At 30.9% G+C, this 24,864-nt stretch overlaps 1 protein-coding gene and 1 long non-coding RNA gene across 5 annotated transcripts in view; one reads left to right on the top strand and one right to left on the bottom strand.

The window, feature by feature from the left end:
• On the top strand, positions 1-5,481 carry LOC139485693 (uncharacterized). The gene is made up of 2 exons (XR_011655365.1): positions 1-2,652; positions 3,277-5,481. It is a non-coding gene; the product is annotated as an uncharacterized lncRNA (long non-coding RNA).
• Positions 3,840-24,864, bottom strand: part of LOC139485690 (mothers against decapentaplegic homolog 1-like) — a 26,508-nt gene continuing 5,483 nt past the window's right edge. For 2 of the 4 annotated variants that reach the window (XM_071270330.1, XM_071270332.1), the window contains exons 2-6: positions 17,148-17,571; positions 8,890-9,090; positions 8,084-8,215; positions 6,837-7,061; positions 3,840-5,996 (exon numbers count right to left, since the gene is read on the bottom strand). In XM_071270330.1, the coding sequence (XP_071126431.1) occupies positions 5,596-5,996; positions 6,837-7,061; positions 8,084-8,215; positions 8,890-9,090; positions 17,148-17,562 (1,374 nt within the window). In that variant the 5' untranslated portion in view covers positions 17,563-17,571 and the 3' untranslated portion in view covers positions 3,840-5,595. Of the gene's footprint in view, positions 5,997-6,836; positions 7,062-8,083; positions 8,216-8,889; positions 9,091-17,147; positions 17,572-17,980; positions 18,224-19,518; positions 19,620-24,864 lie in introns of those variants that run through there. The other 2 variants (XM_071270334.1, XM_071270333.1) reach the window with 2 other exon arrangements.

The raw sequence follows: 24,864 nt of genomic DNA on the forward strand, positions 1-24,864 counted from the left end.
CACTATTTTACTGAGATGTTTTAATGAGTTTATAGTACAATGTACATTATCTATGCATGATGTAAAGAAAAAATATATATCAAATATTGAACAGAAAAAAATCAATCATAATATTAGCTTATGAAAGAGAAATGTCAGAAATATTCATTTTCATTTTTACAGGAAATAAAAAATATTTTAACAGCACATTGCCTTGATTGTTAAATGCATGTACAACATGTCTTTTTTAAATAGCACTGAAAAACACAGATATAAAGAAATAATGTAAGTCAAGGATCACAGAATAAAAACTAAATGTGATTAAACCTTTTGAACAATAAATGTACAAATAATTAGAAACTAGAAAATAATAAGGAATCCCAAAAATTTTACATAGTCTTTAACAAAAAATAATCATAAATCTTTCAAATAAATCTACTGAAAATATAAAAAGCTCTTTATATTCAAATATCTAAAGAAGAAAAATCTATTTATTCCTTAAGAAAGAACCATAAAAAACAAAGAAAAGTTACTGCTTTTGAATACAAATAAACATACATAGACTTTAAATGTTACAACTTCAATAGTTTCATACAACCATTTTACTCTACAAAATAATATAATACTCTTAAAGACAGACGAAAAATTCTTTCAAATAAGGATAAATTACACAAAATAAAGTATTACCCTTACAGGTAAATGAGTTGTATTAAGAAACTGAACACTATACTTGCTCCCTATTCCAACAAATTCAAAGGGAAGTAATAAATATCAGAATGGTGTGAACAAGTTTTGTAACGGCTCTAGCTGATGTTAAGTTCAAAGAGAGGTTATAAATATGTGTATGGTTTGGGGATGACTTGTTAGAGTAAATTTATTTGTTTCTATTAATTACTGATGACATGTACAGCTTTTTTCACAAAAATCTTTCGAGTAAAACTTATTCTTGTTAGTAATTTCAGGACAACTTAGGGACGACATCATAAGATCGATGTAGGATAAAAACTGAAATCAAACAGTTTGGGGGGGGGGGGTTCAACATGGCTGCAATTTTTGTTAATCCAAAATCGATTTTACATATATTCATATAGGTAAATCAATGTTTCCTAAATTAAGTTACGAGGGGGCGGGGGGTAGGGAGGTCAGTGAAAAACTATGTGAATTAAGTTTTTTATCCTACATTGAACTTTTGATGTTGTCCCTTAAGATCCTATGATATTTTGTGAAAAAAGTTGCTAAATATATAACCAAACGTCATTCATAACTTTTCTATAAAGAAATTTTAAAATAATGTTACTTCTGGAAATATTAAGGACAGACTATGTGGTCATTAGTATGTATTTGTTAAATGGGTTTAAAAAAAACTTTGACATTGTAATGTAAAGCATTTAAATATTTAATATTTAGTTTGAATTATGAATGAACTCGTACAATAAAGATATCACATACATTTATTATAGCACAGTTTGATTTTGTTCGAAACAACAATTTGATTAAGTAATAAAATGTCCAACAAAAATTGACTCATAATAAAATCTTGTTCAATAAATCCAAACAAAAAGTTTTTTCTCTTCTGAAGATGAAACAAATGCACTATTATTCAAACACATCACCGACAGGATTTCCAACAATATATAACAACATATAAACCGACGTCCATTCAAACAATACACTATAGATGTCAAGAAAGATTTACACAACATTAGGGCCAATCCATTAAAATGTATGTGGGAGGGAAGGAAGGAAAGTTTAGTTATTGAATTTGGGTTGTGGGTCTTGTTTCAGTATGCATCTATTACCATTATGTAAAATTATGTAAAATATGTTTCTTGGTTGTATAGATATTTTGAAAGTCCTTACCTACCCTCATACATACATTTTAATGGAATACACCTTGACAATATATCACACAACAGGACAATACACTACACAGAAAGTATCTTCAAAAAATAATCCTACTCACGAGCTTTTGTTGTTGTATTAAGAGAATAATAAAAAAGTCCCTACTATTTTAGAATTCTTGTCACTCTTAATAACTGCAATATATAAACAACACTGATTTGTCTCCAAACAATATCAAAAGATGTTTTTCTTTCTCAAATCGACACCGACACAACAGTTCACATACCAAAGCACATTACATACAAACCATTTTCTTTCACAACATCACATTTCAGATCTTAACAACTATATTTATAATTTGAAAAAAAAAATATAAGTTTGGCAGATTTAAGTACTAAATCGTTTAGTAATCATTAATGGAGAAAATACTTTATATTAACAAAATAGAACATATAAAATTGCATATATCTATATAAAAATTCAAAATAAATTCTAACACTTCATGCATAACATAGCTTTAAATTTTTAACAATAAAATTTATTTAAAGCAAACAAGGTTTTGGCAATTTTCATTATAACATATAGCAAAATAAAACAAATCTTAACATATTTTTAATTGTAATGCAAAACCCCAATTTTTCTTCCCTTCATACAGTTACCATGGTTACTCTTATTAGGTTGTCTAAAAATCTACAAAATCCCATGTCCAATCATAGCAGCACTTTATATTATTACAGAAATTGGTATCCCACAAGTTTAAACATTTTGTGGACATAATGTTATATGAACAGATTTGACTGGTTCAGAAATCAGATGTCCAACAAGTTAAGGGCATACAATACAGTTACAGGGGAGGTTATGACGTTGCTAACGTAAATTGTTATTTTCGCGACGTCAAACGGTGACTTATCGGGAAAAGATGCAGTTTTCGGCTATTTTTTTGCATTCAAACTGATTTAACTTGAAAACGAGTTCATGGACCCCCCTTTTTTAAAATGGCATTTGGTTTGATTACGTAAGAAGATTATGTGTACCAATTTTCATGAAAACGTAAATAGTGCAAATTTTTTTAAATTTGATAAATATACAGCCAAAAATTACGTTTTTTTCCTACAATCATGATCATTTGATAAATTTGAGTTATTTGTAAAAATAAAATGTAAAAATTTATGCAATATTTATATAACACACAAATTACAAATAATTTAACAAAAAACAGATCGTGTTTATCTTTTAAAATAAAAAAGTTATGTATTTCTATCGAAAGGAAAAATATGTCCACAAATCCGTATTTTGAGGAAATATCTGAAATTTGAACCTCAATTTACTCAAAAAGTAGCACATGAAGGTATATTTTTTATTACATATTTGATTTAATCAGATTTAAAATAGCCTATATGCAAATTTTCATGAACTTGTAAATACAGGATCAAAACTGTATCGTATGCCCTTAAGCCTTAAATGGACTTGCTCATTTAATAGAGTAAATATATTTAAAAACTTGGCCTATCAGGGAAGTTTAATAGGGGTTTGTTTAGTTTGCCCTCTATAAAGTAAGCTTGTCACAAACAAGCTTCTATATATTCCTGTTATAAACAAACTAAAGCCCAGCATTGTAAACAATACAATAACATGAACTGACAGATGCACAATCAGTAATTTATTACATAATCTATAAATAGCATTGAAATTATTTTTAGCGACAGGTACACTGTTTTATAATATAATATTCACAAACAGTTAATTTCTTCAGTAAAGATTTTACTCTTGACTATTAAATCTCATTTTCCAATTGAAAAATTAACTTGTTCAATAATTATTGCCCTGGTTTCTCAAAACATTTTTGAGAAAAAGAAACACACAATATTATAATATATAACTTTAATTTGAATTCGATTATGGCACATGCTTCGTTCTAATGCTGTAACAGCACCTTCATACTATAAGTAAAACTTGTAGAAAAGGAAGACATTTTTATAAACAAAGCAAAAACTATAAAAAAAAACAAACTGATCATCTTTTTGTTTTAGGTTTCGAAATTCGACAATAGGTATTAATGTGTAATCCTGCAAAGCACAGATGGATCATACATTTAAACTGCACTTTTTACTGCATTTGCAAATAAGGTTTTACATTAAGTTTTATAAAAGATTTAGCCATTGTAAATATCTAACTTAAATGGATCACAATAGGTGTCTGGGATTTCTCAGATAGATCTTAATGAATAATTTATTAATTATCTCCCCTTATTTCTGTGCAAGATATTTTATCAATTCTCAAATAATGCTGTATAAAATCTAAATACTTTCCCCTATCAGCGATGAGTGGAATCAAACTTTATTCAATGTGCTTTTGCAGCATACCAAAATTGTTTGAAAAGGATAAGCCTTGAATTATAATAAAATCTAATTTCCAAGGACTTTTTTCTCTACTCCCCCCCCCCTCCCCCTCCCCCACCCATTAAAGAAATTTATTTTCTCTATTCAATAAATCCTTTGAAGATCCTCAGCTATTAGTTAACATTTTTATGATAAAAATACATGTTCAAAATGGAAATTTTTATAATCAAGAATGTTTTCACTGCTCAGCAGTTTTAATACATGTATAAGCAAAATAAAAGTGTATGATAACGAAATGCTGTTAACGATAACAAAACCTCTAGTTTTCCTTGCTGTACTTTGTACTATAATTATTATACGTAAAACTTTCAAAATCATACAAACAAGCATTTTATGTACATGCACAAAAACCCTTTCTCAATTATATTTAAATTAAAAAGAAAAAAGAACAAAAACAAAAGTACACATAAATGACGTATAAAAAGCATAAAAATATTGCAAAATGGGTTGTTCAAAAAAATGAGATTGACTTTGTGAAATATGAATAAATGCATATATATATAACACATGATTGCTGCAAAATGTTTTTGATCATACATATAATGTATAAACATGAAAATAGACCAAAAGATCATATGTAACCAGTACGAAAACTGATTCAAACTTTTCACTTATTGGTTTGATATTTGGTGTTAATTTTGCTTTAGAAATATCAAACAGAAATACTTGTACCAAAAATATATGAGGATGCTAAGCATTTTTTATTATTTGTAATATTTCATACTGAAACACTAACCATCTCAATTTGGTCAGATCTACTATTATTAAAGTAGCGTTCATACATTTGTCATATAATTTCATATATTTGTAGTAAAGTGTTAACAATTATGTAAGTTCTTTGGGTTTCTTAATGACCCTTTTCTAAAGTCATTTACAACAGAAACTATAAATGTGTGAACCAAATTTCTTGACTGTGGTCATGTTTTAGAATTAATCAGAGATGATGTGGTGTTGAAATGAACTGTATTCTTTCAATACTTTTGTATGCAACATAAAGTCACCTCTATGAAAGCTTTTCATCTATCAAAGCAATGTCTTGAATTATGCCTATATAGATTAAATTAGGTTTAAATAGAACTTGCATTGATGACAATTCGAAACAGGTTTACACAATAATGGTTTTTGTTCTAAAAATATGTAAATATTCTGGTTAGTTGATGAAGTCTTCGACAAACTGCATGGTTTATGTTTAGTTCAAAAGTTAGGTTTTTTCAAACATCCTTCACATATTAAAAAGGTCTGGAATCATATTAAGTTTTTTTACACAAAAAAATTTGACCAATTTCTTAACATTTCAATTAATACAATAATTCAATTTCTACTACCCTATTATGACCTTTGCACTTAAATGAGATTGCTAGTCACTTGACTTTTATTATGATACAGATGAGATTGGATTATGTGGTGAGCCCATTTGTGTAAGGACTTTATCTAACCATTGTAAAGGTCCATTTAAATGAATTTCAATCCAACATGGAGTACTGGTAACATCTTGTCGATGGTACTCGGCTCCCCATCCTTTAACGAAGCTCATACGAATAGTACACATTTTAGTAAGTTCATATACAGCTTCAAAACCATGATTAACTGACTGACTTAGAAGTGCTGCGAATTCTTGGTTGTTGAAGATTTTCAGACTACATCCCGGGGGGATTTTACACACGGTGGTAGGATGAAAACCGTGGTGATAATTACAGTTACGGCTCTGTACAAATATGCTGCTGTCACTTAAACATTCGGCAAAAACCTCACCGCCAACATAATAAAGATGTACACCTGAAAAAAAAATTAAAAAAAAATTCATAAGAAATATAAGTAATTTTTTACAATATTTTTTTAACATTTGATTCATAATCATTCCTGGATTTCAGGTGTTAATGTCAACAACTTATTTATTTTCATCAGGTTTGTATTGGAAAGTAATTCAAAACATTAACGTAAGTATATATAATAAGGTTTAATCCAGCTACATTCTGTATGTGCCTCTACCAAGTCAAGAGCAAGTGTAAATCAATGGTTGTAATAGGTTGATAGGTTGCTGTTTGTAATAACTCAAGACCATGCACCTTATCGCTATTTGGAAATCTGCACCAGTTAACTCCAGAATCTGTGCAGCTTGATCTTTTGACATCATTCAACAATCACTTTTCCTTTTAGGCGTCAGATATTTCTGATTGTGATGGCAAATTTTTCCAGGAACCTTTGTGATGTCCAGCAATGACTAATATATAACAATCAGGTTCCTGTTTTTGTTGTTGTACATTTTCTCATGTCATGGCCTTTTATAGGTGACTATCTACTGAGGTATATGTTTTACTCATTATTATTGCTGTACTGTGACCTATAGTTGTGTACACCCAAATCGTTTGGAAATTGTCTCATTAGCATCAAACATCATGTTCTTAAACTGCAATATTTCGTACCATTTTTTAAACACCTTTTACCCTCTTGTCACTTTAGTGTAAAAACAGTTTAATTTATAATTAATACCAGGAAATTGTGGTAAAAGATTCCTACTTCAACATTTGATCTGCAAAATTTATTGAATTTCATTCAGTAAATATTTTGTAATTGAGCTATCTCGCAGAAAATAAAAAGACACAAATAAGGCCATACCTTTGCTTATATGACGTCTAGTATTTTCTATAGTTGAATTCCTGTTGACATTAGACAAGAGACCTAGACAGAATCGGTCAGCATTATTTGATGGGTCAGTGAATCCGTCCACTACAATACTGGTCTGTGAAGCATGGAATGCCTCTCCTACTCTGTTGTTTAGTTCATAATATACTATAGAGCACCAGTACTGGGGTTCCTGGTAAGTCACAGGCTGCAAGTCCACTGAAATTATAAATGGTAATTTGTTACCAAATATATGAAGTGTACAGAAATGATCAATCAATGTTAATTATAACCAAATGTATGAAGTTTGCCAAAGAATTTAATGTTTGGCACAGTACAAACTAACAATTTGTTCAGTAACGTTTTAATTGTTACTAAGCTGTTAATGTTTTATGATATTGTGTAATCACATATTTTTTGCTTATTATCTCTGCAAGTGTACTGTATTTATAACTGTTGTCTACAAAGCATAATTACAAAACTAAAATTCAAACTACCTTCAATTGAACAAGATACTGTGTATTTTCTTAGTCCATTGGTACATCTGGATGATTCAATAAACTATAACAAGCTGTTTAAGCAGAATGTAAGATGAACATTGAAAACTTTACTTAATAAAAATAACAGTGTGTGTTGATAGGTTATTAGGTTTTCTGTGAGTTTTGTATACTGTTTGTTTGTGCTTGTCTTTTTTGCAATGGTGTTGTTATTTCTTATTCACTTACGAGTTCAATAATTCCTCTTGTTTATTTTTCGTCCTTTTTTTAACATCAGCGATAACAGCATGGACAGAAAAAGACATGTGAAAAACTCAACATGACTTGTGTTATAATCAATTATTTTATTCCATTTTGTATGGACAAGAACAAGAGTTGCATATTCTGACTTTCCATTTTTTTTGGTTAATTCAGACCTTTAAGGTGGTACCCAACACTTTCACTAAAATTAATTTGGCTCGTTTAATTTTCATAAAATTTTGTCAAAGTATTTACTTTGACCCTTTAACAAAAATATAAAAATATAAAAAATTTTGAACCAACCGTTTTGTCAGAAAAATTACACTGGTTATATATATAGCAGTTTGACAAACACCAATTTTGATCATTGAGAAGCTTAATATTCCTTTTTCAACACAACGTAATTAAAACGTTTAGCTGACGTTACAGAGTTATCTCTCTGTAGTGTTAGGTACCACCTTAAGCATAGAAACTTTTTATTAATTAATTTACAACAATATATACCTCCCGATGGCATGGTATCCATTGGAGTAGGTGGTGGTCGTCGTGTACCATGTTGTAGGTTAACAGTTTGTTGACTATGTGGATTATGCGAGTTGTCATCGTGTGGTTGGTAAGCAGGAGGAGGAGTGCCAGCTGTAATAGTATATAATATAATGTTAAAATATTCATTAATATATGTAAGGTTAAGATATTCGTTTATAAATGTAAAGTTAAAGTACTCATAGTTAAAAACAAAGTTGAACATTAGGTTAAAATATTCATTCATGAATGTAAGGTTAAGATATTCGTTTATAAATGTAAAGTTAAAGTACTCATAGTTGGAAACAAAGTAGAACATTAGGTTAAAATATTATAATTGTTAAATGCATTTTTATATTAGGTTAAAATATTCATTCATGAATGCAAGGTTAAAATATTTGTTCAGAAATGTAAAATAGAACAGCTACTGAGATAATGTAATCTAACTAATTTTCATGATTTTTGAATGTAGGAAAATAATGCACATATAAATTCATGTTGTATTGCATTTTTATGTATTATAAAGTGTGTCAAATGCATTTACCTCAAATATTTCAATTTTATATCTATAACAGAAATTTATGCAAATCTTTGGTGACAATATACATTGTGTAAACGTTTCTTAACATTTGGTTGTAGCGCTAGCATAGTAAAGTAAGTGTGGAAACAACAAATCCAGCAACTCTTTTTCATTTGTAAAGGGACATAACTTGAGAAATGCCACCCAAATTTGAACTTGGTCTGTGTACCTGGGAAACCATAAGGGTTCCTGGTCCAGAACTACATACCTGGTAAACCATATGGACTGCCTGGTCCAGAACTAGCAGGTGAATGTGGTCCCTGTTGTGACTGTTGGTGGAAGCCATTTGGATCAAAGCTAACATTCTGTGGCATAGAAGGTTCCGGTGACTGTTGGAAAGGTGGTAAGGATGACTGGCCTGGACCGGATGGGTACTCGCTATACCTTGGGACTAACACTGGGGGTAGCACTGAAAAATGAAAAACAAAGATTGCTAATTAAACTCATTTACATTTTATTGTTTTAATAATATTTACTAACATTTTTGTCATATCATTAATCACTGTTATTATCATCCTTTCTGATACAATGTAAACCTTTATTCTTGACAACCAATATTTTGCAAAGAATGCAGTTGATGTATTTTGAAATAGAAATAATAGTCCACCAAGTCCAACATGGAACAATCAACTCTGAACCATTTCGATTATCTGAGGTTGGAGTTATCCAAGATTGTAAGTTACATAATGTTTTCTGCTTTAATATTGTACCTTTCATTTTCAACTTTGTATGTTCATGTGGAAGATGCATTTGCATCTTAACATTCCAATTTTGTTTCAAAATAATTTTACTACATACTGGCCAATAATGTCATTATCAGATAATCTTGTACATGTAAATCTGTTCACTTACATGTACAATGTAAATAAACTCATCATAGATACCAGGACTAAATTTTATATATACGCCAGACGTGCGTTTCATCTACAAAAGACTCATCAGTGACGCTCGAATCCAAAAAAGTAAAAAAAAAAAGAAGCCAAATAAAGTACGAAGTTGAAGAGCATTTGCAACCCAAATTATTAATGCAACCCAAATTATTAAAGTAATATCAGATAAGACTTTAAAATGTATGTATATGCTACATGTATTTATTTCTGTACTCAATGACGTCTATAAAAAAAAATTTAACTGATCATGTGGATTTTACAGTTTTCCTAATTGTTCAAATCTTATTTCACCTGCCAAGTATTTATATCAAACAGAAAGACCCATGTGTTTCTATATGAAAATTAACTTTCTGATCAATATTTTAATGCAATATTGAAGAATTTATCACAAACATATATCTGTTGTCATTCAAATCTTCGAAGGACGTGCTGTCAGTAAACAGAAACTATCAATTTACAACATGAACAACTTATTTATTTTTTGACAAAATTCCTAGCTCTAGGTTACAGTTAAAAGGCATTTATAACCTAGATCCAATATATGTCTTGATGTATAATTTTTTTTTTGAAAATCTGCGGTGGTACATGTATGTTTAAGTTTAATGAGTACAAGTTATATAACAATTTATAACACTGTAATCCAATAGCTTGAGTTTATTAAAAAATAAATTACCCAAATCAAATCAATAATCTTCCAATATGTTATATCATCTTGATTAAAGATATTTAACAAAATCAGATAGACCTGTGGGGTATCAGTTCACAAATATCAGTTTATCGTTAAGTTGTTGTGCTGACTAACGTTTTAACATGTACAGAAAGTATCAGACCATTTGTAGTTCTTTGAAAATTTTACAGAAAACACATCTAAAGCATGTTAAAATTACAGTAACTGAATCAACGTATCATATTTTTATAATGAATATATATATATTTCATCTTTTTCAAACAATTTCATTAAGAATTAGCTTTCACCATTTGATATATGGGCAGGAATTCGCTAATGCTACTTTAGTGTGACATTGTAAGAAAAAAATAAAAATCATTATAAGCTTCTAAATTTTTTACAAATTATTGCTACAAATGGTGTCCTTCTATTTGTAACAAAAAAATTCATTTTTAAACTTGCGTCAGTTTGGAACCAAAGCAAATAATGAATTTGGAGCATGTAACATGGACACTTTTTCCAAATTGAGATTAATGATTCCTTAACTTATTCAACATTCAACATCATATATATTGATCACAAAACATTGTCTATCATCAAAACTCTAAAATGTATATTTTCATTTCTTTCAGAAATTTTGTGAAAACAAGTTTCCTCTACTTTTCTGTCAATGTTACATGCAATGTTTAAGAGATAAATACAGTAAGAATCATTTTCTTTCTGAACATTTAAAGGCTCTTTTTCATTGTGTTACCCTCACATTAAAAAATTGTATTAATATTTTTGCAATTATCTCATTTCTGTCATAAAATAGTGACTTAAATGTTGCATGTAACATGGACACAAAAAATATGAATAATGAACCATGCCAGAATTGACCTTAAAAGATAAAAAAAAGCCTCCAAACAACCATCTGAATGTAAATTATACAATTATACTGCCACATTTCTCATATATGATATTATTTAAATAGTGGTTAATACCAAAACCATTCACCTAAATTTCAGACAGCAGACATATTTTTTTAACTATACCAGTAGTTATGCTTGTTCATGGTGGTGCACTATGGAAGGCTAAATTAAAAGATATTAAAATGTCAAAATAACCAGAAAAATAAAATTAAGACCAAAGATAGATCAATTGATGAAGGAGTCATCCAAAATTTCCACAAAATGAAACATTTTTATATCAGTAAGTAAGCAACCCGTTTTTTTATGCACAGGGATGAGATTGATAAGAAGACAACCACACAACCATCAGCATCCACAAAGTTTCTCACTCAATAACTAATACTGACAAAGTAAGAGTACAAAATGATTACATGTATCCCTCATTCATGTGACACAGTTACACTTAAAACTAATAGTATAAAAAACCAAGACAAAATATGGACAAATCTACGAGAGGTTGATACAGCTGTATTTATTGAGAATCTTATTTTCAATCGTTTACATAACTTCTATAAAGAACAATTTGGGTTTCATCTTTGAGGTTGTTGTCTGATAGACATATTACCCTATATCTCGTTTTAAACAATAAATTTTATTTCAAACATTCAAAACAAGTTTCTTGTTTATTGTTTTCTGTCTCCAACATCTTCAACTATCTATCTGAAAAAAGAAAAAAAACAAAACAACAATTAATCTACCCTCAATCAGAACCAAAATCCATGCATAGATTATAAAATTTACAATAATATAGAAACTCTCAAATATCTTGTTTCGATTTTTCAATGCCATTTCATCTTGAAAACTTGTTACCTAAACTACAGGAAGCCACAATTTAAAGGGCCCCATAATGACCAGTGTAAAACAATTCAGAAAAGAAAACCAACACCCATTAGACCATAGTCCTGTTTTCAACTTTATTTGGCCTTCTTTTACTTTTTTGTTTCATTAGCGTCACTGAATAGTCTTTTGTAAACGAAAAGCGTTTCTGGCCTACAAAATTTCAATTCTGGTATCCATGATGAGTTTATTATTATTATTTTGAAATCAGAAGGAGCCTGAATCTCTTATAATGCAAAAGATATTCTGGAATGTCAATTATTGGCATAACAATTAAAAAAAAATTGTTACAAATTGAATTCCTCATGATTTCTATAATGAGCATCAGTAAATACACATGATACATGTGTTGACTGGTGAATGAAAAGGGATAAATAAACAAGATTTTGAAATAACTATCTTCTACACTGCTGTAGAATGGTCAAATTGGAGATCACTAGTATGTCTGCATACACAGTCACCATCATCTGGTTTTCTGACACAGAACTACTATCTGACTGGTTGAAAGGACCGTCACCACCTGACTCACTAATAGGGACCTTATCAGACTGGCTAACACAGACATCATAATCTGCCAGGCTGATAGGGTTATCACCATCTGACAGGCTGAAAGGGATATCACCATCTAACTGGCTGACAGGGACATCACCATCTGACTGGCTGACAGGGACATCACCATCTGACTGGCTGACAGGAACATCACCATATGACTGAATGACAGGAACATCACCAACTGACAGACTAATATGAACATCACCATCTGTTGGCTGACAGGGACATTACCCTCTGACTGGCTTACAAGAACATCAAAGACTGACTGACTGACAGGAACATCACCAACTAACTGATTGACTGATATGTACATCACCATCTTCCAGGCTGACAGGGACATCACCATCTGTCTGGCTGCCAGGGACATCACCATCTGACTGGTTGACAGGGACAGTATCTTTTTGCAGCATCTTCCTGAGAGTTTTCTTCATCACATTTATTGCTGATCCTCTTTTTCTTTCTTAGGTTTATATTGCCTGTAGATTTTTTTAATTAAAAATTGCATGTAAATTTTCAAGACTGACACCAATTTTGTTGTCAATGAAGAAAATACACTTCTAAAAAGAATATCTATATTTAGAAATAAAGATGAAGTTTGATGGTGGTAAAACAAGTTAAATTATCAATAATCTCTTTATAGAGCAAAGGAGTAAGTAAATGTTATCAGTTCTGTTCATGCGTGTAACATTGACAGAAAAGTAAAAGGTTGTATGTCAATGTTACATACAAGACCAGAAGATGAAAGTGGTGTGCTTAATAGTCAACTTTGGAGAAATATTATAATTACTGCCCAGTAATATATAATTAATCATTTAGGTTATAAAATGTTATATAAATGTCTGACTTTAAGGAAGTAATACCTTTGCATGTTACATAAAAAAATCTTGACACAAAATATTGTTGTCAATGTTACTAACTAGTGTTAAAAGACAAATTAAACAGAAAAACATGAAAACGCTTTAATTTTGTAAAATAAAAATAAGATAATAGCTCCATATGGCAGTAAGTTTTGTTTACGCATGTAACACTGGCCTGAACATGTAAAAGTCTAAATAATAGACTCTGTCAATGTTACATACACAATTTCTTAATGAAAAAAAAGTTTAATTTGGGTTTACTTTATACATTATTTTTAAAAATAGGTATCATAATAATGACTTTGAATATTAAAAATTAGATTAACTGTTGATTTCAACACAGTAAAATCTTCTCATGTAACACAAAAAAGACCTGATACAAAAATCGTAGTCCATGTTACTCATAAAGTTATCATAGGAGCATCAAAGACATTGTGTGATGACAATATTTCAGATGTTAGTCATTTATAAACTCAGATAAACTCATTTTAAAGCTCATAACAGAGGTTTTGAAATCAATGCTTTTAAAACATTATAATTCTGGGTTATGTATGTAACATTGACAGGAACACCAACAAATGATGAGGAAAAATTGCTAGTCAATCAGGAAAAAATAAACACAAATAATTAAAACTCATTTATTTCTTTAATATCATTTTAATGAAGCAAATTTAAATTTCAACAAGATTTTATTGATTGAATAATTGTATGCACATTTATTAGGTTGTAGCATGTAACCTGGACGCAGAAGATGTGTCAATGTTACATGCCTTTAAACGATAAGAATTACAAGTAAATATTGTAAAGTCTAGAAATCAAGAAAGATCAACAACTTCTCTGTTAAGAATTCAGCATAAATTTACATTTGATTTAATATTATGCACTGGCCAATTATGCTTTAAGTGTAATAAAGTAATATTGATTTTATTCTGGTGTCCATGTTACGTTTTATGTTTTCAAATTAAGTGGCCAGTTATCTTTATAATGCTGAGAATGAATACAAGTACTAGTTAATCAAATTGGCAATTAATCTGTGGTATTTCATGTAAAAAATTAGATTGATAAGGCAAACCGTACAAAAAAAAAGCTTTTGCATGTATCATAGACACCTTTCCTTGGTAAATATTTTCGTGTCAATGTTATGTACAGAAATCTCTCCAGCAATATAATGAATATCGTAAGGGTCAAACCTGTTTAAATACAAGATAAACTTATATTTTTTGACAAAATTGCAAAGCAAGTCACACATCATTATCAAAGAACCTAATTTACACAGAAAGTGCATGTAACACTTCATTGTGAGGTCAAATTAACCTGGTCCCACTCTCTTATCATCTGCTTGATCACTGGTAGATGCCTAGTGTGAAAGATGACAAAGCCACATTTTAATGTAATTGTCAGTGGGTTGAAATGTGAAAAAAATAATTATGGTAATGCTTACTATAAAAAGTATACAACTGCTATAAAAAGATGAGTATTATTGGGCAGTATTGACACGAAAATGAAATAAATTTTCTTACCTTCTATATTTTTCAAACTTCAGTTGATTGATAAAAATCATGAAATCCAAATTGTACCCATTGTTGACACCTTTCAAAATTTGCCATGCTGGACCAATAACTTGTTTCCAAAGCTAATTAGCTAATGAAAAGGTGCATGTAACATTTGTTGACGGGAAAAGTTACATGCACTTGTCCATTTTCAAACGTATTTTATTTGCAGCAATAATCGGATTCTGTACAAAAGGGGGTTTCTAAATGATAGACGGATCATTTTGCAGTTGATTTTCAACTATTATAGTAGAACAATTCTTCAGGCATATTCTAAATATGACTAGGGGTTTTGCCACTGCAGAAATGTCACACTTTTTGTCTACAGTTTTCAACTACCAGCACATAACAAGTGCTGATTTTTTGTTGATTTTTTTAATTGGATCCATTTTTTTTGCATTTAGCAATAAAGACTAACCCACTTTGATATTTAAACAATGTTTATTCTCCATATTTGCATGATTTCTTTATTTTTTAATTGGATAAACACTATTGACCCTAAAATTTCACTAGCGAATTCCTGCCCATATATGCCAAGATATGTTTAAATTTACAGAAGTAAAAATCTGATCAAAAGTGTAATTTGTAGCAATTTTGAAAGGTGGATCCAAGATTTGATGTTGGGGTGCTGAAAATATCAGGTTTGGGGTCAATAGGGGACCATACATGTACATGTATTTTGAAAAAAGAATTGACTGTAATTTATTTTCACATCACATATTTTACAGTCTAAAGGGTTGGATGATGTGATTCCATGCCTATCTATAATTTTAAATTAATTTTCCATTCAACTCTGAAGCCCTAATATACTGCATACATGTCACATGCATGTACATGATGTACTTGATCTAAAATATTTGTACTCAGTTTTTTTTTTAGATAAAAGTTATCTGAAAACAGCATTCCCTGTCATAGAAATCTCATGCCAAATTTTTCGGTTCTAAATACATGCACATGTGTGTATTGATTGTGCACCTATTTGTTTCTTCTAATATCTCTAATTAATCTGATACACCTTACTAACACCTGACATATGCTATAAATTGATAACACACGGTTTTTAATTACGAAAATTTATATATCGCCCGATAGTATACACAAATTTTTAACCAAAATTTATAAATCAAATTAATATCTTACGAAATTAATACCTCTTAAAAGCAGGTGAGAAGTCACATGTACGATTGTGAATAATTTCAGCCTATTATGATTCATGTACGTATCAATTTTCAAGCATATCAGTTTAACTACGTATATGCATGTCTGTAACAAATATTTCACATTTGTGAATAAAAAGAGAGTTAAGTGCATCTGTACATGTATTAAGGTGTTTAAAACATGTAATGTTAAAACATATCTATAACAACATGTCATGTTAATACATCTCTTTAACTTTAAGTTCATTCAAACTGTATGAATCTTTTTTTATGAACATGACAAAACCAAAAATTTAACAAATTTTTATCATGTTAAGGGCTCACAAATTACATTTCAAACTGGACAAGATGTCCTAGCGGTCAACTGTATATAGGCAAAACCTCAAATGTTGATATTTTTATTCATTACTTTTACCATGAGGACTGCAATAATATGTATAAGAGGACATTATAACCCTTTGGTCTAGGATTTTAGATTTACTTTTTCTTAGCTGGACAGTAGACTTGTAGACAAATACCAGGCCCGTAGCCAGGAATTTCCAAGGGGGGGTTCGTTGGACTCATGAACTCAACTTTAACAGTCACAATTTGAACAAAACGTTGACTTTAACAGTGCTTATTTGATTTCAAGGGGGGGTTCGTCCGAACCCCTGGAACCCCCCCTGGCTACGGGTATGAATACAAATATATGGGGAATCCCTTCACCAAAAATACTTCAATAATTAACTTGGCAATAGTAATTTCTGTCTTTCAGATCTAAAGAAACACTGAGAAGCTGAATCAATCACCTTGCAAAAATATGTCATGTTGACATTTACTTATACCTTTTTCAAATTCTTTTTATTCTTATTTGAAACAAATTTATATCAAATCAGTGTAATCTTTGCATATGTCATGTTCAGATCAAGGGCCCTTAATGGGACAGACTGACTGAGTGCAAATCCATAGTCCCCTTCGACTTCATCAGTTGGAAACTAATAATTGACCTTATTGAATGACATCTTACCTGGACTTTCTACACGTTTATAATGGTAAGGATTAATACACACTTCCTTCTGTTTAGCACTAAATGGAAAATCACAACATTCTAACGGCTTGAGTTCGTGGTGGCTCTGTAGATCAGGCCATCGCCATACACGGCAGTATATAACATGTGGCAGTCCTTTTCTGTGAGATACTTGGAGTCTACCATCTAAAGAACGTGGAATGGTCACACATTTACTTGATTGTCCGGGGCAGCTTAAAGCTTTTTCTAGATCCTCGAGAGCCCCTTTCTTTTTCTTGAGTTTTTTGACAAGAGAATCTACAGCTTTTTCTGCCCATTTTTCTTCTTCATCTCCTTGTTTCCATCCTAATAGTCTTTTTACAGCAGGACTTGTGAAGGAGAATAAACTATTTAGACTGGATATAGGGGAGGACATCCCTCAAATCTGAAACCATAAATCAAACGTAGTATTTTAAAATACATGTAGGACAATAAAATTAATTTCTAAGGGTTTTTGGGAACTAATCCCCACAAAATGTCACTTCAATTCAATATTTTCATTTATAAGGCAGGCATAAATGAAATACACTTAATCAAACAGTGTGGCATACATGTAGATTCATAACATAGAATACTTAAAATACATACATTGTGACTTTTTGCAGAAGTAGATGAGTCAATTTTTTTTCTCTCATTTCTATCAAACTACATGTGCTACCATAATCTAAATAATAGAAGATGTCAGGCATATTATCATGAGTGATGCAGCAACCCAAAAACCTTAAACATCTAAAGTAATCTGTAGTTAATGTCTTCAACAGAAGATGAATATTTAAACAAAATGTCAACCTTACCTTATAAAACTTATGAAGAAATTTTTATCGGAACAGAAACACACCAAACAACAATATTCTATTGCAGTTTCTTTTGTCAATCCCTTCACTTAGTATGCTGAACACATCTTAGTAATACTGAGAAAAGAGTACATTGTGAAATGTTATACTGCAGTTCAAAGTCAGGGGGCACCTGTTGTGTATTACATCAAAACATTCAGGTGTACATTACATGATGTATGTTACAGGTGCACAACTATTATTAAACAGAACTTGACCTAAACATTACTCCATCTACAGGATATTGTAATTGAAACATTTAATCACACCACTTCTCACTTTCAGGCTAGTTTAACAATTCAAAATTTAAACTTCGCAATTTGATTTCTTGGAGGGGTTTCTATTTTTAAAGGGGCGAGGTGGAATTAATAAAATCATGAACCTTTTAGAGGTGTGTGGTGGTTATAAAAATAATCTTAAATCGTGTAAAATACACATAAACTGAGCCATGACTTTTTAAATTGTTTTCAGGTTTGTAAAATTCTACTCTACAAGCCAACAGAAAACAACTAAAATTTTCAAATATTGAGCATCAGCCTTGTTACTGTTTAATTTTATAAGGACTGAAAAGTTTATCGCACAGCCTGGGAAGTATATATCTGCAAGATATCAGTTTTTCTTTTAATCCCCCATTGGATAACACAAACACTTATAAAGACTACTAAAGTTGAGATTAAAGCCAGACTATCAGAGAGTCATGACCCCAAAAAACCCTCCACAGAGTCATCCTGGCTATGGGCCTGTAATATGGCACATTATTCCTAAGCTTGAAATAAAACATTAGACCTGTACTAACTCTGGATAATGGTAAATGCACAAAAGACTATCTGTACTCTAACACAACATGACCCTATAGTTGACAATTTTATTACTGTTTTACATCAGTGTCACAAATCTGACAAAACGTTCTATATTTAAAACCAACTAGGTCAACAAAACTGTTAACAGACAAATGACATAATATGAGGCCTAAAAAACAAAACAAGTTACTAATAACTAAATGCACTTACAAATTAAAAATATTTCTGTAAAAGTTTTAAAATAAAGGTAAACAAATTAAATTAAAAAGAATATGTTTTAATACAAAATTTAAACTTGTCAATTTCATCATGTTCAGATGAGAAATAAAACTTTTAATAAGAATAAGAATAAGAATATTTTATTTCAAATTAAAGGGCCCTATAAAGAGCTTTCATGACAATACATACAAGTACGTAAAATTAGACATAAATTAATACTTTCCATAGAGAAGACTATGTTGTCCATTAATAAATACAAAATTAAAAAGATTGAAAACAAAAATGAGCTATTCAACTAAAATATTTTTTTTCTCTGTTGACGGGGAGACATAAATATTCATGAATATGATGAATATATTTATATAATCACGATAATATATAAACATGTACATTTTATATGAAAACAATGAAAAGTTACCTATATACAATACTTACATAAATATTATACACTTTTTAATAAACAACTTTAAGTCAGCTTACTTTTAGTGAAAATAATCCATAGAATTAACAAACAAATATAATTCTACATTATATAAATCAGTCAGCAATGAAAGAAACTACTCATGGAAAGATAAAATCCTTTTGGTGTGTGGTTTCCCTTCAGGGTAATAACACATAAATAAAATATCATGTTTAAAATTTTATTGCCTTCTGCTGACTGTACTATTACACAATAAAAGCGGAAAAAACAATTTACATGCAAGACAGAAAATTTATGTTACGTTTGTTATCTATACAGGTATTCAAGAATTGAGACGAACCTTATTTAATTGCCACTCTACCTTTACCATGAAAATGGGGATGACATAATAAATTTACCAACAATCAAGTAAGTCTTTACACTGATAAAATTTTGATAGATTATTTCACTGTTGAACAAACATATAATGTTCAAGTCAATTAGTACCTATAAGTCTAGACACAGGGGCTCACTATAAACTTTTATGGGATTAAAGGGAAGAAGCTGCCTTATAGAGATAAAAATATCATAATTTTCAAATAAAAATTTGAAATAAATTTGAAAAGATTTTTTTATTGAAAAATATAGGTTTATTGCTTTTAGTTACAGAATATTGATTGTAACTGATTGCACTTTTTATCCTTATTTTACATGTTCCGTGGTTAATGCACCAGAGTAAAAACTTACTCAACCATGATTTGACAAATTTCGTGACAATGTTTATAAACTTTCAGGTCATACAGTACTTCATATATTAGGACAATTAACAGAGTGCAATTGATGATTATATATATTGGGGACAAAAAAAATTAACATGGTTGAAATTTCAAACAAATAAAATAAGTATCAAATAATAAATGTCCGCCCATGATTTTTTATTGTTTACCACAACTTTGGAAAACAATTTTGATTTATTCATTATAAACAAATCTATATATATAAAACATTGATACAAAGACTTTTTGTAACAGTGTCTACTTGGACCTTGATAAATCACATCTAGTTTGTTGATGAAAGCAAAGTACATTGTACTTAGTGGTTGCACTTATTGCTGATCATTGTATTCTTAAATGGTGCTTTTTGTAAATTTATTTATGAAATAACAGCTGTTGTTTAATCAGAGTGTTATATCTATTTGTGATTTTAATTGCACTTAAAATATATGGGGTTCCATGGATTTTCTTGGTAAATATTTAGGTTACTTACTTATCATTCCCAGGGATTTTGCAGAAAATTTCCCAAAGTTTTGAGCAATTCTTTTAGAAAATCTCCAGTCTGTTAGGTGTTCCATAAATAAATTGCTTCGCTAAGTGCAGCTTGATACGACCACAGAGGTCAAACCCTGAACAGTTGGGGCAAGTATGGACACAACATTCAAGCTTGATACAGCTCTGAATTTGGATTGGGATGAAAAAGTTGACACAGCATAGGTTTCTGACATACAATGAATGTGGTCTAAAAACTTAAAAAATTTAAAATGGACATTTACCTTTTATGGTCCTGATATCCAAAATCTAAATACATGGTTAGATTCAGCATATCAAAGAACCACAAGAATTAACAATTTTTGATGAAATCAAATTAAGTTCAATTTTGGATCCTTTAGACCTCAATGTGGACCAATTTGATAACTGGGCCCATATACAACAAGAGGCTGTCAGAGCTACAGCAAACCGTATTTCTTAACATTTATTTGTGTACTGGCATTTTTCAATATCACAAGAACCATAACTGATGAACAGTGAAAGTGAAAATCATCAATATCAAATATGACCTCCATTTCATCATCAGTAACAACATATTAAAATTTGAAAGCTTTGGTTGAATCAGAATGGTTCATGAGTAAATGTAACAACATGACTGGAAACACAATTTTTCAATCTTTCAAGAACCATAACTCCTGAACAGAAAAAGTGAAAATCACCATCATTGAACTTGACCTCAATTTTGTCATCAGTAACAACATATTTAAATTTTAAAAGCTTTGGTGGAAAGGTTCATAAGTTAATACACGGACACGACTGGAAACACCATTTTTCAATCTTTCAAGAACCATAACTCCTGAACGGTAAAACTCAAAATGGTCATTATTGAACTTGACTTCCATTTTGTCAACAGTAACAATATCTAAAAATTTTAAAAGCCTTGGTTGAACAGTTCATGAGTAAATGCACGGACACGACTGGAATGCCATTTTTCAATATTTCAAGAACCATAAGTCCTGAAGGGTAAAAGTCAAAATCGTCATTATTGAACTTGACCTCCATTTTGTCATCAGTAACAACATGCTAAAATTTTAAAAGCTTTGGTTGAACAGTTCATGAGTAAATGCACGGACATGACTGGAAACACCATTTTTCAATCTTTCAAGAACCATAACTCCTGAACTGTAAAAGTCAAAATCGTTATAATTGAACTTGACCTCCATTTTGTTGTCAGTAACAACATATCAAAATTTTAAAAGCTTTGGTTGAACGCTTCATAAATAAACGCACGAACAACGTTTGGCTGCCACCCATGTTGCCTCACCGACCGCCTGCCGTTCATCTCCAAATCAATAACAGACTTTTTTGTCACAAAAATTGGGTCAAAACTTAAATACAGGTTTAGATTCAGCATATCAAAGAACCCCAATAATTCAATTTTTGGGTGGGGCTATATAATCTTCATGGAAACCATACTTGCAAATGCCAATAAATTTGCATACCAAATATCATTGACTTTACATTAGCAGTTCATCTTAAACTGATCTAATCACAAACTAATACATGTAAACTAAGATAATTTTCAAAGTCATAAGACTGTGACTCAGGGGTGAGGCCAAATATTCACCATGGAAATGAGATGTGCCAATGCTTATACAACTGAAAACCAATTAACATTGGCCTACCACTAATGGTTCCCCTTGAATTGACCTAATCTCAAATTAATACATGATAACTCAGAAAAATTTTCAAAGCCAATAGACCATGACTAAGGGGCGGAGCCAAATTATCTCCATGGATGATGGAAATGAGATATGCTGATGCTTACACAACTACATACCAAATATCATTGACCTACACAAATGTACCACTTGTGGTTCCACATAAACCGACCAGTCACCTAATCAAACTAATACATGTAAAATAAGCAAAAGTTTCAAAGTCAATAGACCATGACTAAGGGGGCGGAGCTAAGTTATCTCCATGGAGATGAGGTATGCTGATGCTTACACAACTGCATACCAAATATCATATAAGGTGCATCATCATTTAAAAGATTATTTTAATAACTGGATATACATGTACTCCAGTTTTGATAGTGACCAAGTTTGTCCAGAAATTTCAGAGAAGAATTTTGTAAACATTAACAGTGCAAGCGATGAGAATAGCTGGCCCTTTATGACAAATGAGCTTAAGAAGTACATTGTACGTTTTAGTACTGAAATTCTAAATTAACCAGATGCTCCGCAGGGCACAGCTTTATACGTCCGCAGAGGTTGAACCCTGAACGGTTGGGGCAAGTATGGACACAACATTCAAGCTGGATTCAGCTCTAAATTTGGATTGTGATTAGATAGTTGACACAGCATATATAGGTTTCTGACACAGAATGAATGTGGTCTAATGAACTTAAATTTTTTTTTTGCTTTTGAGAAATTCACTATGCTGTTGAATATTAATCCTTTGATATTTGAAGAAATTTTCTTTTTCATTTCTGAAATCTGAAATAAGAAAAATTGAACCCCATCAATTTTTTTTCACCTCCCCCTTTCCCCTATTCAAAAAATGATCTCAATTCAAATTCTAATGGAGTTTTCAACAATAACTACTCATTTAAATACATCATAAAATATAAAATGTCATACAGTCATGATTTAAGTTGATTTAACTACTATTCTAGACAAAGAAAAATAACTCCAATGCACCATTTTATATTGGCAAATTTCCAATGAAGTTCATTAAACTAAAGTTTTTGGCAAATTTCCAATGGAATTTATTAATAACTATAGATATCATTGAGATGGGAGCCATCTCTGTGGGCCCCGCTGTGAATAATGTGCATTAAAAAATAGTATCTTTACCATAGGACATGGGTTTGTCAACTAAAACCAATGTTTTTGACCTTGACCTTTGACCTAGGAAGTTGTACATAAATTATGACACACCCTTTGGTGTTGGTTTATAAACATGTCAAGTATAAACTTTGAAATGATAACGGTTCTCAAGATATAGAGCGGACACGATCTTTACCAAAGGACATGGGGTTGTCAACTGAAACCAAAGTTTTTGACCTTGACCTTAGACCTAGGAAGTTGCACATAATTTTATGACACACCCTTTGGTGTTGGTTTATATACATGTCAAGTATAAACTTTGAATTGATAACGGTTCTCAAGATATAGAGCGGACACGATCTTTACCAAAGGACATGGGGTTGTCAACTGAAACCAAAGTTTTTGATCTTGACCTTTGACCTAGGAAGTTGTACATAAATTATGACATACCCTCTGATATTGGTTTATATACATTTCAGGTATAAACTTTAAAATGATAACGGTTCTCAAGATATAGAGCGGACACAATCTTTACCATAGGACATGGGGTTGTCAACTGAAACCAAAGTTTTTGACCTTGAACTTTGCCCTAGGAAGTCGTTCATAAACTATGACACACCCTCTGGTGTTGGTTCATATACACGTCAAGTATAAACTTTGAAATCATAACGGTTCTCAAGATATAGAGCGGACATGATCTTCACCACAGGACACAGGGTTGTCAACTGAAACCAGTTTTTTTACCTTGAACTTTGACCTAGGAAGTTGTACATACATCATGACACACCCTCTGGTGGTGGTTAATAAACATGTAAAATATAAAGTATGAAATCATAATGGTTTTCTAGATATGGAGCGGACACAAAGTTAAAGTGTTACGGACGGACGGACAGATTGATCACTATAGGGCGACCCACCTTGACCTTTGACCTAGGAAGTTGTACATACATCATGACACGCCCTCTGGTGGTGGTTAATAAACATGTAAAGTATAAAGTATGAAATTATAATGGTTCTCTAGATATGGAGCGGACACAAAGTTAAAGTGTTACGGACGGACGGACTGACTGATCACTATGGACGGACAGACTGATCACTATAGGGCGACCCGCCTAAAGGCAGGGCCCTAATAATGTTTTTGGAAAATTTCCAATATACATAATTTAAGAGCAGTTTAGGTGAGATATTAAAATGAGTTTCAATTACCAGCCTTACACTGCTTTTAAATTATGTTTTGTACTTAAGTAATTGTCTATTAACCTGGAAACCCTTTTCCCCCCTTTTTTGCACCTTATTTCTTAACGGTTTGAGCCATAACTCCCAAAGA

This window comes from Mytilus edulis, chromosome 8 (genome assembly GCF_963676685.1).
Source record: "Mytilus edulis chromosome 8, xbMytEdul2.2, whole genome shotgun sequence".
In the NCBI taxonomy this organism is placed as follows: Eukaryota; Metazoa; Mollusca; class Bivalvia; order Mytilida; family Mytilidae; genus Mytilus; species Mytilus edulis.